At 35.8% G+C, this 14,312-nt stretch overlaps 1 protein-coding gene across 1 annotated transcript; it reads right to left on the bottom strand.

Moving 5' to 3' along the window:
• Positions 1–164: 164 nt before the first annotated feature.
• On the bottom strand, positions 165–13,661 carry LOC110729958. Its single transcript, XM_021909749.1, is given in 19 exon segments — positions 165–732; positions 1,212–1,362; positions 1,453–1,690; positions 1,947–2,157; positions 2,424–2,584; positions 2,836–2,952; positions 3,182–4,387; positions 6,075–6,191; positions 6,712–6,947; positions 6,997–8,003; positions 9,182–9,212; positions 9,508–9,803; positions 9,949–10,064; positions 10,067–10,098; positions 10,174–10,411; positions 10,647–10,857; positions 11,432–11,586; positions 11,790–11,903; positions 12,124–13,661. Coding segments are annotated over 19 exon segments (6,219 nt in total). The 5' UTR covers positions 13,403–13,661; the 3' UTR covers positions 165–429.
• Positions 13,662–14,312: the final 651 nt, after the last annotated feature.

Raw genomic sequence — 14,312 nt, 5'->3', positions numbered from 1 at the left:
GAAGTCTTGACCCCATAAAGGTTTGATTGAAATTCTTTGTTAGAAGGAACCAATTAGGGTTTTAGGGGTTTTCGATTTCAATTCCAATTTACATACCAAACCACCCTTCAAATGTCTTTCATGAAGTTTGTGTTGATAAAACAATGATTATTCTCTCCTTCCTATCTTACCACTATGGTCGCAACAAGCCTTTTGTCGATTGGAGGTTGTGCATGAGCCATCTTGTAATTCTAAGTATTATGGTAGAAATCTTTACATTTTATGTCCTGTCTTAGCTCTTGAGCAATCAACTGTAATCATTAATCATTAGTCATTAGTATCACCACATTTATACATAATTAATTTCTCGAAGCTTAAATAACCAGTAAAAAACCAAGTATTTAGCAGGGTCACTCCAGCTTAACAATATGATTATGATTAAGATTAACTCTACCTTCCAGAAAACAAAGTCACAGTAATTTCATTATGGGTGCTTGGATGGGGGGTGCTTGAAACAGAATATTGCGGCATATTCCTTTCAAAGTAAAAGCCAGGTTCTTTAGGTTCTGGCAATTTGCCATCTCCACTTAACATGGCTGTCACGAAAGACATGCTCGGCCTGTCTTCTGGATGCTGTTGAACGCACAACAAGCCTAAGTGTATTGATCGTTGCATTTCATATTCGTATTTTGGGTTCCGAATTAATGGTTCCACAATGTCCAAAGTCTTGATGTCTCTGGAAAGCATCCAAGTCTACATAACATAGGCAAAATCAAGTTAAGAGTGGTTCTGAACTTACAAAAAAATGTTCCATCAATCAGTTCATTTAAGTAAAAACCAGTTTAATTCAGTAAAAACAACATTGTTTTGCTAAGGCTGGACCACAGTGAAGAAGATGAAAATTTAAGCAGATTTTTTTTAGGCTGTAAAACCATGAATAAAGTTCAGTACTGATTGTTATAGAAATAAATAAAATTTCATTGTGAAGAGCTTCAAAGACTTGTTATAATTGAATGTACATGCATGATGCATATGATAAACTTGTTTTAATAGATGCCTGTGTAAAATAATATTTCAAAAAAGTTGCATAAAGTCTACAGTCCCGTCTTGATCCTGAAAATGCAACTGAGAAAGAATGCACATTTTGTATGACAAAAAGCTTGAAAGACTGTGCTCTGTATTTTCATTATAAACGTCAAGGAAAATAGAAGCGAAAGGTTGACTGATCTTACATGTCCAACAAGATTGTGTTGGTGATCTGAATGATTAAAACCTCTATTTCTCTTGCCAGAAAGAATCTCCAGCACCAAAACTCCAAAGCTGTAAACATCAGATTTCACTGAAAATACCCCATCTATAACGTATTCAGGAGGCATATAGCCGCTGTCACAAACAAATGGAGGTATTAACAGATGAACAAGAAACCACAACAAGCTTAAAGTGAAATAGTGTAAAATGAGTTAAGAATATTACTATGTTCCGACTACACTTGTAGTCATTGCCTCACAATCATTTCCGTCAAAACTTCTAGCAAGGCCAAAATCTGAAATTTTGAGGTTAATCTCAAAATCAAGTAATACATTGCTTGCCTTAAGATCTCGATGAACAATTCTCAATCTAGAGTCTTCATGAAGATAAAGTAGACCACGAGCAATCCCCTTGATTATCTCAAAACGCTTTGTCCAATCCAATATGGATTTGCTTGTTTCACCTGCAAATATACCAGAACTGTAAGCTTTTCTATTTATCGTGTGTTGCCATTGATGGCTGCAGTAAACTAAGATGATTTCAAACATGCCTAGATTTCTTTACTAATACAAGTCAATGCTTAAATCTAAAGCCTTCAGTTCCAGGAAAACACTGCAAGTTTTTAGTGAAAAAACTAAATTATTCAACATGTAGTAGATGAAAACTTGTAATGAAAGTAACAAGAAAAGCATTGATGTAAAGTCTAGAGAATATCAAACCAAATATGAAGTGGTCCAAGCTTCTATTGGGCATGTATTCATAGATTAAAATCCTTTCTTCTGCTTCAACACAGCATCCAATAAGTCTCACTAGATTGCGATGCTGAAGCCTAGCAATAAATAAAGCCTCATTCTTAAATTCATTCAATCCTTGTCTTGATTTTTTTGAAAGCCTTTTCACTGCTATTTCTTCTCCAGTATCCAACAATCCCTGGGAAGTACAAGACGGGGCAATCAAAATCTGTACACCAAATTAAAAGTAAAACCTGTCTAATTCACACTATCTCAAGAAAACAAAATAATTATACTAGTAGAAGATTTGTATTCCAGTCAATAAAGATGTTTGCCAAACAGATATTGATCATCCATTTTCCTCATGTTAGTATTGGTGTCTGACATTATTTTTTTCTGTACACTTGTATGTGCCTGCACCTTCTTAAAGAATTATGGTGCAATGTAAATTACTGAACTTGATACCTTGTAGACAGGCCCAAAGCCGCCTTCTCCAAGCTTGCTTTTTTGTGAGAAGGAATTGGTAGCTTGCTCTACCACACTGAAGGCAAATATTGGCAGCTCAGACTTCTCTTTGTCTTTGTTGTTGTTTCTGTCTAATTTAACTTTTTTTGTTTTAAAGAATCCTGTGACCAAAAGATAAGAAATCAATAAAACTATAAAAGGGAAAAATAATCAAGGGTTCAAGCCTTCAGGGTGAAAAGTTTTTTATTTTTTATATTCTACAGTGGCATCTACTTATTTTTAGAGAATATGTCAGAGCTTGCTTGTTATGTGACAAAGAATTAATTGTCAGTTCAAAATTGCAGTATTGGATGAACTTTCTAAAATCGGTTGTGGTTTATATACAAAGAAACAGAAAAAATTTCACACTGACTTCTTTTCCTCTCCTTCATCCTTTTCTTCCGTAGAACAAAGATCATTGAGCCACATATAAGCAGGACAGCCAACAAACTGGAGCCTATTGCTATCCAGATAACTTTTTTCCCATCACCTACAAAAAGAACAACATAGTCACTTTAGAAAATTCTAAAACTTACAAGAGATTAACTAATGAAATTCACAAAATGATACCAAATGACATGTTTGCAAAGGGAAACGGCATCAGGAACATAGGCAAAATTCTTATCAGAAACAAAATAAATATAATCCGTACTGTTTTGTTTCAATTGAAAAAGAAAGAAAAACAGGTTTAAGAAACAGCATTAGTAACAGGTTCTTACCAGAGTCAGTGGCTGCCCTTACGTAAAGATCTTGTCCAGGGCCATTGAGATCTTTTACATCCATCAAAGAACCAAACCAAAGCAAGCAGCCACTTCCTTGATCTTTGAGGTTTAAAGATGCATAAGCTGTACAGGAGCAGTTCTGCAAGCACTTGTTCTTGCATTCCTTCAGGGTCATGGTTATATTATACCAAGCCGATCTTGTATCAGGCAGTTTGACATTAGAATACTTTACAAACCCATTGTTAATGCTGCAGTTTAATGGGCCACTGCGAACGCACCCATCCCTAAACTGCTCCCTTTCATACCAATCAGTGTGGGACTTTGGCACAAACCCTTTTAGACACTGACATTGAACAGAAGTTACAAGACTACACATACCAAATGCGCCACAGACTGCATAATGGTCACACTTATCATTTGGTTTTGTATGATATGTTTCCCAAGTTTGAGTAACATTATTCCAATTAAGACGCAGAATATTGCCATTTATATCCAAAGTCCTCCTACTAGGGACGTCACCCATCTCATAGGTATAGTACATCTCTTTGTCATTCAAGACAAACTCAGCCCTGGTATCATCTGGTAACAAAGGAGTCCCAGAGAACCAGTAACCATTCCATGGACCATCTCGGAACAGCTCAATAGAAGAATCTTTAAAAACAAATGGCTGTGGGTATCCATGGGGATCCATTTGATATGTATAGCTACCCGGAGAAGGATCCACACTACTTTTCCACGCTGTTAGAAACCGATCAAACCCGGTAACAACATCCCTTCCCAACTTCATTCCAGGCAGCATAGTATCACAAGGATAGTCAAAACTTTGCCATAAGAAATTATCAGGGTTGTCATCATTTTGATCTCTTACAACAAAGTTTCCATCATCCAAAATCTGCGCAATTGGATTCTTTACTGATCTTGTTGTATTGGTAGACCACAAGACTCCTCCTCCTGAACCATTGGCAAGTATGAGAACAGAGTTGTTGGTGAGCCGAAGAACATCAGATGAATCCGATATTGGAGCCTTTCGATTGGCAATCCAAACAACATTCGAAATTGGAATTTTTTTGAACCAAATTCCGAGATATCTCCTTCCATTAGTACCTGAAATAAATCCCAGCTCGAAATTTCCACCAGCAGACACTAATGTTTCCGAGATATTTCCATCTCGAATGGATTGACCAAGAGTAATTGTATCTACAGCTACACAAGTAATGATCAAAGACACAAGAAACCAAATAAGAACTATACCATATTGTTATCATCTCCTTTTAAAATTTAATGGTGTGCAACTATGTAAAAGCTAATACAACATTATAGAACAATAAATTTATTGATCCACTTAGTTCAACCCTTCATGAAAAAAAGGATTTTGACTGAATACATTTATCTATAAGCTCATACATATTAAAATTCACTAATTAAATTGTGGATAAGTCATGAAATATTTTTTTTTACACAATTGCTTAAATGCTCATCACAACAGATACATAACATATAAAAGTCAACAGTTTCTTCTTTTACACAGTATTATAGAGCATAGTCATTGGATGATCGTTGACCCAAAACTATCATATTAGTAGGACCCACATATGTTTTAGATTATGTCATTCTTTATGCTTTGTAAGACCAGTTTTAATAATAATACATGAATATAATAAAAATAATATTAATAATAGTCAATAATATATATAATAAATAAGTATATAAATAAATAATAGTTATCTGTCACATTACCATGCATAAGCAGCTCATGTGAAGTCCAAATAGCACAACCTGGTCATCTCTATAGGAGAGTGTAAATCTGGCATGGAGATTTTATTCTCTTAATTTTTTTCGTTTTCAAATTCCTTTTAACACTTCACACCTTCAGTCTGGTCATCTACTGACCAAGCTAGACAAAGTCTTACGAAGTATATTCATAAGTATTCGTCATTATCTTTCAATGACAAAGGAAATTTAAATAAGAAAAGTAGCCTCAAAACATAGACTGAATAATAAGAAATTGTAATCCGTAATATGTATGCTCAAAAGCTGGAAGAACTTTAAAGAGCGGATGAAATAAGAATGTTGAAAGAATTATATGAAACCGAGGGAGTACTTTTTTTTTTTTTTTTTTTTTTTTTTTTTTTTTTTAATTTTACCCCACATTTCTTAATTCTGTTTAATTTATTTATTTTTTATTTTAATAACGTTGAAAGTACTGTAGATGAGTAGTTGCTTGTACATCATGCAAAATCTTGTTAACTGTAATACCTCTAGTGAAAAAATTAGTTGCGGAATCCAAAATCTGAATTAGGAATGATTAGTATATCGAAAGTAGATTAAAGGGTGCGTCCTTTAGACCTGATTAGTCTTTTTATCTTATGTTTACACCTGGTTGGACCAGATCAGCCTTGATTAGCCCTTATATATTACTCCATCCATTTTGGGGTGAGTTATAATTGTAATGGATGTGAGAATTGTTAAAGAAGAACAGTAAGAAAGAACAACGCAAATTTATGTGGCCTGGTACACTAACAATGTACGAGTATCATGTAGGAAAGATAGATTTTTGATAATAGGAAGTAGGCATACAAATTACAGAATATACGCTGGAAGTTAAAAGCATAACTCCTAAAACAGAAACTACATAGTCTCCGAAAAGAGGCATAAACAGACCCTGGCGCAAAATAACAGTCCACTGTTTTGGGTCATAGGGGGTAAACCGATTAAGGCATATGCTGCCATTTTCTTTTATAACTCTCTACTGCCTATTGAGATGGAGAATACCCCAAGTTATGATAAAATGGTTACAAGACCACAAAATATTGAGCTCTATAATCACTATGGTAGTGGGACTATGGATTAAAAACAGAACAAGAAAAGAGTTCAAACTCCTATCAGTTACCGTCACTGTTGAGCCTCTGTCTCCTCCAACGAATAAAGATCACAGCGCAACATAAGATCAGAATCAAGAGCAAACTGGAGCCTACTGCAATCCAGATCCATAATTTCTTATCACCACCTACAATACACAGATACACCAAACTAAGTTCTTCAGTTCCAAATTGACTAGGAAACAAATGAATTTCATCAAACGAAAAAACAGAAATTGTAAGACATCTTTCATAGCAATATGAGTAAGATAACACCAACTGGATTAGCACAATTTTTCTTATCACTTACTAATATATAGATTATATATTATTAGCATCTAGATCCATCTCATAAGTGAAAAGAACAAAAAAAAAATTTATACTTATATAACAGCAACTTTATCAGGATAATTGCTGAATCCCAAAAGAAAAAAAAAAAAAAAAAAAGGAATGCTACTATCATGCAAAAAACAAACAATTTCTCAGGGAATATCCTCCATAACAATATGTTGCAAAGAGGTGATTTTGTTCCTATTAAAACCAGATAATATCATAATATCCTCCATTACAGATATTATCCGTTGATTTCTTTCAACAAGAAGAATTAAATCAAGTATAAGCACATTCTCCAACTGAAATATTAACAAGAACCAGTAATTAGGTTCTCACCTGACCCAGACGATGCCACCCTTACATAAAGATCTTGCCCAGCACCCGAGAGAACTCGCACGTCAATCAAATCATCAAACCAAAGCAAGCAGCCCTTTCCTCCATCAGTGACATCCAAATTTGCATAAGCAACACAAGAGCAATTTCTCAAGCACTTATTTCTTGCATTCCTCAAGACTAATGGTTGTATTGTACCAAGAGGATCTTGTGTCAGGCAATTTGACATTGGAATACTTTACGAAAGCATTGTTGATGCTACAATTTAAAGGGGTATTCAGAACACACCCATCTGACCAAAACCTCCCATCCCAATCTTTTGGAGATTTAGGCACAAATCCTTTTACATACTGACATTGAGGAGAATCCATTAGATTACAAATACCAAATGAGCCACAAACTGCATATGTGTCACAACCATCTATGGGTTTCGATAAATATGTGGCCCATCCTTGTGTACGATTGTTCCACTCAACTCGCTGCAGAGTCCCATACGGGTTTAGAAGTCTATTGGTGACAAATGAAAAATTGACAAGGTTATAGACATAGTAAAATTCCTTGTCATTAAAAACAAACTGGTATAACTCTGAAGGATTTGAGTCTAACAAGTTATTCCCAGAAAACCAGTAGCCATTCCATGGACCATCTCGGAATTGCTTAACAGAATCTCTGTACAGGAATGGTTGTGGATATCCTTGGGGATCAAACCGATAGGCATAGCTCCCTGGGGAAGGATCGTCACTGCTTTTCCAGGATGTTAAATACCTATCTAAACCAGTAACAAGGTCCCTTCCTATCTTCATTCCAGGCAGCTGGGAATCACAAGGATAATCAAAACTTTGCCACAAGAAGTTATCTGGATTGTTGTCATTCTCATCTCTGACAACAAAGTTTCCTGAGTCAAGAAGTTGTGCAATTGGATTCAGCACTGATCTTGAGGAATTGGTAGACCATATTACACTTCCAGTATTGTTCACAACTACAAGAAGAGAATTGTTGGTGACCCGGAAAACACCAGAAGAATTAAGAAGTGGACTTTCTCGATTTGCAACCCAGACAACAGTCTGATCTGGAACATTTTTAAACCAGATTCCAATATATTTTCTCTCAGTACTTCCTGGGGTGAAAAATCCCAACTCAAAGGTACCACCAGAAGACACCAAGGTCTCCCCATCCCGAATGGATTGAGTTGTGGTTAACGTGTCTCGAGCTACAGAGGTAGTAACTACAAATACAAGTAATGACAAAAGAAAGTATGCAGTTGCTTTCATAATGGTTAATGCAAGCAGAGAAGGCTAGCACAACCCACTTAACTCAAGAACATCAGACATGCATATTTGTTAGAAACTATTATCCTAGTGTGCAAATGAACTAAAGCTAATAATGTAATCCTCTGAAGAAGATTAGTCTATTATGACAATTTGACATAATCAAGATTTTCCAACAAACAAACCCTTAGATGTTTACACTAGTAGTCCCTCCACCCCTCCCGGAAGAAAGGACAAGAGGTTTTTGGAAAATGACCTGTCAAGCATCGTGAGAAAGATAAAGAGAATAAAAAATCTTCAAAAATGCAACAGAATAAAGTTTACTGCATTTGTGAGGAACTTTCCTATGGCTATGAGGATTGCCAATTAAAAGGGTTATCCAAACATTTCCCATACATGTAGATGGCAACAAGGTTTTAGGTATGAGTAAAACGGTTTGACCCAACGTTATATATCATATTCATCAGAGCGTCAATATTGACTAGATTTTCAGAGCCGCTTCTTTTGAATAAGCTTCATAAACCTATCCAACATTAAGTTTTCTTATGTATACTAAGTCAAGATTGTCAACATCATCATAAAAATAGCAAAGAAAAAAGTACACCAAAACTTATGACAGATATATGAGACTGAAAATATGAAATCCTACAGGTGCACGAAAATATGAAATGGTAACAAAACAAGTAGACTTTACCTCATTTATATGACTGAATAAAATAAAACGATTGAAATGCGTTGTGAAAACATGATGGTTCATCAGAGCATGTAATGTTTATAGATGACTTATTTCACTACAATCAAAATTTCAAGCTGATATAAGCAAGCATTATTAAAGTTACAGGACTATTTTTTAATATTTATATGCAAAAAAACAGCTTGGATTAGAGCTTGGTCTAAATGAAAAGAAAAAAAATAGTAGAAAAAACATTAAAACTTCATTCAGATACAGATAAATGACAGAGAAATTAGGGCCATCAGATCAAATAATCTTGTTATTTACAATTAAACATCATCATTGATCACATCACTTTTACATCTAGCGAAGACTAAACTGATATTTGTACAGTGAAGCAGTGAAAGTAACGTAAACCAAAACTAGCTGTACATAAACAAAATTGGCTTAAATTTCTAATGGGTAAGAGCTTTCCTGATTCCTGTGCAATGAAACTCAGAAAGACCTATTTCCTCTCCTTGAAACAGCTAACTGTAAGCACATTCTTCTCCAGCTCATCCTCTCTGCAAGACATGCAAAAGGAATTTTATAAAAAGCCATCGTTCTCCATAAAAATGATTTCAGAACAAGTCCTCCATACAGCTATCTATCCCGAATAGAACAACAAAATAAAAAATGCATGATAACATAGGTTTTCTGTTTTTTTTTTTTTTTTTGTTTTTCTAATTTTTTTTTCAAGAAACGGAGAACTTACTTCAGCCGTTGGAATCTCAGTAAGCCAGTAGTTTCTTAATATCCATGGTTGAAGATTGAAATGCAATTCTATGTTTGATTTTATATTGAAGTACACCACTCTACCGCCCAACTAGCAATGATACAGATTCATAATTGGAGCTTGATTGGGTGTTGCCTGAAACTGATTCCTGTGGCAAATTCCTTCCAACAAAGAAGCCAGGTTCTTTAGGTTCGGGTAATATAGAGTCACCGCTTAGCATGACAGTAACGAGTGACATGCTTGGCCTATCATCTGGGTGTTGCTGAGCACATAGCAAGCCAATGTGAATCATTCTCTGCAATTGGGGTGCATAACTCGAGTTCCTAATCAACGGATCAACTACATCCAAAGCTGTATCTTCTTTGAAAAGCATCCATGCCTATACAATTTACACACACTGGTCAGGTAATTAACAGACCCCTTCAATAAATGATAATCATTTCCAAGTAACCCCCCTATTAGCCTATATATCAATGACATCATGATACAACTTAGCTTTGCGAAAGAAAGAAGATTAGTCTTACATGTCCAAGGAGATTGTGATGGTGGTCTGGATGATTAAACCCTCTATTTTTCTTGCCACTCACTATCTCAAGTACTAATACTCCAAAGCTGTAGACATCAGACTTCACTGAAAATAACCGTCGATAGTGTATTCAGGAGGCATGTAACCACTGAAAAAAAATTAGCAAATTATCAGGAAACTGTCAAGGAGAGAGGCAAAAGAGCAAATGAGATTAGAATATTACTATGTTCCAACTACTCGCTTTGTTTTTGCCTCATCTTCGTTTCCAATGAAAGATCTAGCCAGGCCAAAATCAGAAATTTTGGGATTCATCTGAAAATCTAGTAAAATATTGCTCGCTTTGAGGTCTCGATGAACAATTCTCAGTCTAGAATCTTGATGAAGATATAGAAGTCCACGAGCAATTCCCATGATGATCTCTAAGCGCTTTGGCCAATCTAGTAAGTCAATGCTTGTTGGATCTGCCCATAAAGTATGACTGTAAGCTTCTGTTGCTAAGGATATGCAAGTGTGTAACTAGCCAAACTATATTTTACTTGGATTAAATTTTTCATTGAAGAACTCCACTCTAGACAAGGCATAAAATTTTGAATTTTTTTTATACAAGTAATTTACATCACTGTTGCAAAACTAATTACATTATCCTCAAAACAAATTAAACTCAAAAATATGGTCAATAATTAAAGTAAGCCATACCATAGACATAGCAATCCAAACTTTTCTTGGGCATATATTCATAGATAAGCAACCGCTCATCTGCTTCAATGCAACATCCCATAAGTTTCACAAGATTTCGATGCTGAAGCTTTGCAATGAATATAACCTCATTTTTGAATTCGTCCAGTCCTTGTCTTGAATCCTTAGAGAGCCTTTTCACAGCTATTTCTTGTCCATCGCTCAGCACTCCCTAACAATTATTAAGAGACAATTAAAAAAAAAAACTCCTAGAGTGAACGTGATTGTTCCTGTTGTTATAATGCTAATGATGTGACAGTATGCCTTTAATTGAGACACAGAAAGCCCTACTACAGCTTTCAAATTGTCAGAGCATATTGACTTCGTCTCTAGACTTGAGCATTCTCTCAAACAATGGAACTGTGAATTACTAGCCATAAAATACTTTCAGAATCAGTTTTCTTATGGCCAAAACCCAGAAGCAAGAACAGGATGGCCAATCCTCTACTCTTGCTGGACATGCAGGTAAATTACTGCTCGTTGTAAGTATTAAGTCAAACTCCAATCAACATATTAAACTACATTCAGATTTTAAACTATTCACCTCCAACTAACTCCAAGAAAAGAAAAAAAGTACTATGAGCAAGAATCACATGAATTTTCCTCTTTACTACATCATCTGCATCACTGTTCAAAAAGTTTTACCCAATGCATCTTTAATGTGATTCTGAAAGATGGTAACAACACCATCAATGAAAGTTAATGGAAGCCTTGAAAGAAAATAAATAAGTAGAGATTAAATTAACCTTGTATACCGGTCCAAAGCCACCCTCTCCAAGTTTGTTAGAAAAGGAAAAATGGTTTGTAGCTTTGGCAATCACATCAAAAGCATATATTGGCAGCTCAGAATCTCCTTCACGGTTGTTATTGATGGTGAATCTTCTACTAGCAATGTATTTTTCTGCAAGAACATAGCATATCAATAAACAAAAAACACGTGATTTAGGTTCATAAGATAGAGACAGAGTAGCTCCTAATCTTAGGGTGCAATGAACTACAATCCAGAAGACAGAAAGAGTTATCTTCTAACCCCCAAAACAATGATTAAACCATAGTTTAGAAGGGAATAATAGCAGTAGAAACATGAAACAGAAATTAGCATACCTGCTCTCTTCCGCCTCCTTCTCCACACAATAAAAAGTGCAACTCCACAGAGAGACATAACAGCAAAAAAACTGGAAATTATAGCAATCCATACCCGTTTTTTCCTATTACCTCCTACACATACATAAAATGATAAAAGGTTTGAGTTAAGTCTTCAACAGCTCAAGTCAGCACAGAAAAATAACAAAAAAATTCATATTCATGAAACCCATATTAATCTTGTAAAGGTTAGTACATTTAGGAATTGAACAGATTTTGTCGGCTTAGAGATAGTAAAGTAGCAGTCAAATGATGATAGTATGCTAATAATAAAAAACCACAAAAAGGTTCTTACCCAACTCAGAAGATGGCACCTTGACATAAAGATCTTGACCTGAACCAGGTATAACTTTCACGTCAATCACGGTATCAATCCACAAGAAGCAGCCACTTCCTCCATTGGTTACATCTATATTAGCATAAGCCACACAAGAGCAGTTTTGCAAGCATTTGACCCTGCACTCATCAAGAGTCATTGTCTGGTTATGCCAGGAGTATCTTGTATCAGGCAGCTTAACATTGGCATACTTGACGAACCCGTCACTGACACTGCAATTCAACGAAGCACCACGAACACACCCATCAATCCAATTCCCTGCATTCCACTCTGTGGAGGAATTGGGCACAAATCCTTTCATGCATTGACATTGAGGAGATCTTACAAGGTTACAACTACTAAACACACCACACACCCCATAAGTATCACAATTATCAATTGGTTTTGAGTAGAATGTTGCCCACCCTTGTGTATGATTATTCCACTCTTGACGTTGAATATTTCCATAGGGATTTACAATTCTGTTAGTGATGATTGAGATGTTGATGAGCTCGTAGACATACGACACCTCCCTGTTATTGAACACAAATTTATATACCTGAGTCGAATCAGTAGGCAACCTGGCAGTACCAGAAAACCAAACACCATTCCACGGACCATCACGAAACTGCACAACGCCGTCTTTCAGAAGGAACGGTTGTGGGTATCCTTGAGGATCAATCCGATATGTATAGCTACCTGGGGAAGGATCATCACTGCTTTTCCAGGAAGTAAGGAACCTGTCAAACCCAGTAGCAAGGTCTCTTCCCAACTTCATTCCTGGTAACTGGGAATCGCAGGGATAATCAAAACTTTGCCACAACACATTCTCAAGATTCCCATCTTTCTGGTCTCTGACAACAAGGTTTCCTGAATCCAAAAGTTGTGCAACTGGATTCAACACTGATCTCGATGAATTAGTAGACCAGACAAATCCTCCCGTGCCATTCACAAGTACCAAAACAGATTTATTGTTGAACTGAAGAACACCAGAGGAATCAGGAAGAGCAAAGTTTCGATTTGCAACCCAAACAACAGATGGAACTGGGATTTTCTTAAACCAGATTCCTACATATCTGCTTGTGCTACTACCAGGACTGAAGAATCCTAACTCGAAGTTCCCATTTGCAGAAACTAAGGTCTTACCATCATGGAGAGGCTGCTTTGCTGTAATAGTGTCCTGAGCAGTGGAGGCAGTTACGATCAAATTCAGGAGTAGCCAGAAAAGAAGAAAAAAGCCATATGAGGGGGCTGTCATCTTGCACACTGTTGTTTGCAGGAGACAATGGAATTAATTCATTCAGAAGAAAAGGGGGATATTTACTCAAATAGCACGTAAAACTCATGAAAACTTGTAGCCCAATTTTCGCATATGAACCACCACAATCAAGTGAATCAACTACCAAATCCAGCATAACAAATGCAAATAATTCAGATTTTTCAACCATGTTAGACCCACTGCTGGCCACCTTTTAACAGATATTTTTGTACAGAATTTCACAATTTTGCATCGTTGTAAGATGTGGGCCTCTTCTTCGAGGCAGAGGATATAATGCCAAACACATGCCATGATTTGGTCAATTCTATTAACTTATTCAACATTCCAAAATTTGTAAGTCAAATTAAAACTAATAAGAAACTTTGACACTCCATTATGAACTTGTAATTATTGAAAATTTTGCCAATTAAGAATGAGCCAAAGAGGTGAAATAACTTGTCACCCAACAACCTTAGTGTAGGACCCATTTTTTCTACTGTGAAACTTCCAATGAAGCTCTACTAGTTAAAATTTAGTGCGAGGTTAAACACCGAAAATGACAATTAATCCTCAGTAGAATGTTCAAAAGTTCTGCTTAAATGGGAGTAGAATAGTAGATAGAGGAAGTATGGGGCAGAAAAAAAAAAAAAAAACGATTTGATCATGTAGTTGAGGAAAAGGATGGGCTATAAATGAAAATTAATTATCATGCTATGATTCTGTCAAGTGGGATTCAAAGCACATGTTGAAATGTATATTTTATTTGGCCAGTCAACCATTGTGTACTAGTCTTATATTTTTAGTACAGTAAGGATAGTTTGATTGTGTTGCACTCCATAAATACACAAGAATACAAGAGAAAATAGGTACTTGCATTTATGACCCCTTTTATTGCTTTTGACTTAACAAT

Source organism: Chenopodium quinoa, unplaced genomic scaffold (assembly GCF_001683475.1).
Source record: "Chenopodium quinoa cultivar QQ74 unplaced genomic scaffold, ASM168347v1, whole genome shotgun sequence".
In the NCBI taxonomy this organism is placed as follows: domain Eukaryota; kingdom Viridiplantae; phylum Streptophyta; class Magnoliopsida; order Caryophyllales; family Amaranthaceae; genus Chenopodium; species Chenopodium quinoa.
The sequence above is the reverse complement of the archived record's forward strand: the minus strand, read 5'-3'. Positions and strand labels throughout refer to the sequence as shown.